The sequence below is a fragment of the Pundamilia nyererei genome, unplaced genomic scaffold (genome assembly GCF_000239375.1).
Source record: "Pundamilia nyererei isolate P.nyererei 1_Seehausen unplaced genomic scaffold, PunNye1.0 scaffold00077, whole genome shotgun sequence".
Classification (NCBI taxonomy): Eukaryota; Metazoa; Chordata; class Actinopteri; order Cichliformes; family Cichlidae; genus Pundamilia; species Pundamilia nyererei.
This window is the reverse complement of record NW_005187478.1, coordinates 153,652-156,993: the sequence shown is the minus strand read 5'-3', so window position 1 is coordinate 156,993 and position 3,342 is coordinate 153,652. Positions and strand designations below refer to the sequence as shown.

The window sequence follows — 3,342 nt, the reverse complement described above, 5'->3', positions numbered from 1 at the left end:
GTGTGTGTGTGTGTGTGTGTGTGTGTGTGTGTGTGTGTGTGTGACTCACCCTGAGAACCTGACAGTGTATGTGTAGTCAGAGGACGTCACACTCCAGCGAAGATGTGTGGTGAAGTCCAGAGACACCCAGTGGACGTCTTGTGCTCTGGGGACTGAGTTCACATCTGTGAATAAAATAAAACATCATCAGTATTTTCCAGTTTTCCATGACTCCTGCTTCCTGTTTTCTTTGGGTTTTTGTGTTTGTTTTTATTTTACAATAACTGAATTGAATGAAGGATCTTAATGAACCATTTATTTAAGCTGGAGAAAATGATGACAACTCCCTCAACATCTTCATACTCGTAATCAGAACCAAATTAAAGTCTGTGAGTCAGCAAAGGTGAGCACAGGTCAAAAATGAGAGTTTTACATAACAGAAAGTTATACATTTTATAAAATCATAAAGCGAATGCATCTGTTAAAAACTGTAGTGGAAGATTTTGTTTAGTTCAGCACATTTAGAAAATCCCCACATCTGTGCACCGTCATGGAATGGTTAATGAGTACTCCATTTCTAATATGTTTTATTCACAGACGCCTTTCAAAACACTCAAGTTTACGATACAAGCAATTCAATTACAAGTCACAGTATGGATCAAATAAAAGTTGGAAGATGTCGTAGAATTAAAAGTCTGTACAACAGAGTTTTCAGACTGAGAGCGAATCAATATTTCAAACATGGTGGTGGGAGAGCTAAAGATGAGGGGCAAATCGGTTCAAGGCTCTGAAGCCCAGAGGGGGTCCGATGAGCAGATGGCATAATGACAGTAAGCGAGAAGGAGGATCTCAGAGTACAGGAAGGAGAGGTGATGCGATGAATATCACATTATTACACAACGGTACGTGTTCCTACCAGACGAAGCTCAGTTTGTCACTGTTTAATTTAAGAAAATTAGCAAACAACCAATATTTAATTTTGCATAAGCAGTCAGTGAGAGCAAAACTTGATGGAAAGCTAGATGTCATCAGAGTAAGAATAAAAATGCAAAAGCAGTTTTCTTTCAAATGTGACCAGAAACCCACGGGACCATCCCACTGCTATTTTCTAAATATTCAAAATTTCTTTCAGATTCTCTGTAATATTTCAGAACATCTGTAATTGTTGGACATTTTACTGCATCATAATACCAAGCATGAAACTGTAAGTCCTGTGTAAGATGCTTAACTCTTCTGTCTGTGTTCTCTATCAGATGAAGTAGAGCCTGCTGTGTTGTAAGGACTAAACTTTGATATGTGATATGCTAAAACTGAAACGAGACATGACACTGGTGTCTAGGTAAAATGTCTAACACCAGTCGCCTCTGTCTGTCTGTCTGTCTGTCTGTCTGCCGATCATGTGCTGTGTGTTTTACCTGCAGTGGTTATGCCGAAGGCAGACAGAGAGAGTCCCAGCCAAAGCAGAGTTTTTGCAGTTGCCATGTTAGTACCAGCGTGTCCTTTCTCTGTCCTGATCTGTCCTGATCTGTTAGCTGAAGAGAGCAGAAGGAGCTGAAAAGGATTGGTGCCGCTTCCGTTCAGCTGCACACACAAGGGTAATGGGGTGGGGTATGCTGATCCTTCCCACATGTTTGCCTCAACATTGGGGAATGGGGGAGGAGATGTTCTGAAACAATTTGCTCAATCCGAACTGTTTTCCTTCTTATTCATCCCCTTTACGACGTTTACAGGAATTGGACTGCGATCGTGCAGTGTGCAAACCTTTGCAAAAGAATGCTTATATTTACGTTTAACCTGTCTTATCATGAAGTTCTTCTTTGTGGAAAGGAATTCGCCTGCACTCCACGGTCTGTCTGTTCAATGGTGTTTTTGTGAGTGCATGCAGTTTGATGCCCTGTTGCCTTGACAACTAATAGGCTTTGTGTGAGTGGTTCAGTTTTACTAACTTCTAGGTTGCCAGGAAACTTGTTTCTTTCTAGTTTCACTCAGCAGCAATGCATACAAATACCACACAGTACAAAATAGGATGCATTATTACAGTTTTTGCTCAGTCGCTTTGAAACATTTCCCAAAACACTTTTAAAGTTCTCAGCAGTGAAGACATATTTCCATAAACATGTATGAAATACACTGCAGCTCACCCAGAGCCTCCGTTCATATTTTAAAGTCACATGTTTGTGTCAGTGAAAAGGTCACTGCCAACAAAATTAAAGGTTTAGAAATGTTGTAAGAATAATTTCTCACCTTCCAATTTCACAGTCAGGTCCAAAACATTTGCTACAGTATACTTGAGCTTGAAAAAACCTGTTAGGGATGACTGGATGTTATTGCAGCAAATACTTCTCCTCACTATGGAACAGGTGAAGAACCAGCAAGTACACATGATTCAGTCCACTGCAGTGAGATTTATGTGTTGGGCATTCAAAAAGCTCTTGATTCATCAGGACAGAAGGTTTCTTGGCAGGATGAAGGAGATCCTGCCAAGAAACATGAAATGTAGATTGTTCATTTGGTAGAAATGTTAATGTATATTATAATTCCAACAAAGCTTCATCTTGGAATATGACTGGCAGCTGTAAGTCTGACAAAATGTCAGCATATTTAAGTGCATATAAATGCATGGTTATCATTTGATGATATTTCATCTATAAAAACATGAATTATTTAATATTTTCGGAAACTTGGGAGAAACTAAGCTATTGAAGTAACCGTGAGGAAGAACTGAGGCTTTTAGTTTGTTAAAAAACTAAAAATATATCACTTTGTTGTTCTAATGTCGGTTGTACAAATGCAACAAAAAACAAGACATTTATGAGAACTTTTACAGACTCTACCTTCCCTTTGCTCTCCATCCATTAGTCCCTTGGGTGAGCAGAGCAGGGAAAAATGCCAAGGAATGTGGCTGTGAAGAAAACAGTCAGCTCTTTTATATGCTTGTGGGAATTCATGCTTCCCATGATTTCACCTATTTCAGATCATCTAAAAGCCTCACTGGGAGCCAGTAACTATGTGGGAAAAGTTCAGCAGTCGCAGTCATTTCCATGAACCCTTCTGGTATCACGTAAGCACCAGAGTGACAAACGTTGGACCCTCCTCCACATGTACGCAGGAACACACATTTACTCCAAAAACCCACAAGCGTACAAAGTATTTGTCTTTTTTGGTTAGTTTTACTCCAGGATTGTTTTGTGCATTTCACTTTGTCCAGGAAACGATGATGATGTGGATTAAATACTGGAAACAGCTTTACGTGGTAAAGCGTGTGTTGTTTCTTCTAGGATTTCCTGCGTTAAAGTGTCGGAGCATCTGCTTTGCTTCTTCTCAGCACTGGTTAATAAACAAAGCATTGCTGTAAACAATGAG

At 39.7% G+C, this 3,342-nt stretch overlaps 1 protein-coding gene across 1 annotated transcript in view; it reads right to left on the bottom strand.

The window, feature by feature from the left end:
* The window catches only part of LOC102193775 (tissue factor-like), a 12,850-nt gene extending 11,219 nt beyond the window's left edge, over positions 1 to 1,631 (bottom strand). The window contains exons 1-2 of the mRNA XM_005737536.2: positions 1,395 to 1,631; positions 50 to 164 (exon numbers count right to left, since the gene is read on the bottom strand). Of these exons, the coding sequence (XP_005737593.1) occupies positions 50 to 164; positions 1,395 to 1,608 (329 nt within the window). The 5' untranslated portion in view covers positions 1,609 to 1,631. The remainder of the gene's footprint in view (positions 1 to 49; positions 165 to 1,394) is intronic.
* Between the last annotated feature and the right edge of the window lie 1,711 nt (positions 1,632 to 3,342).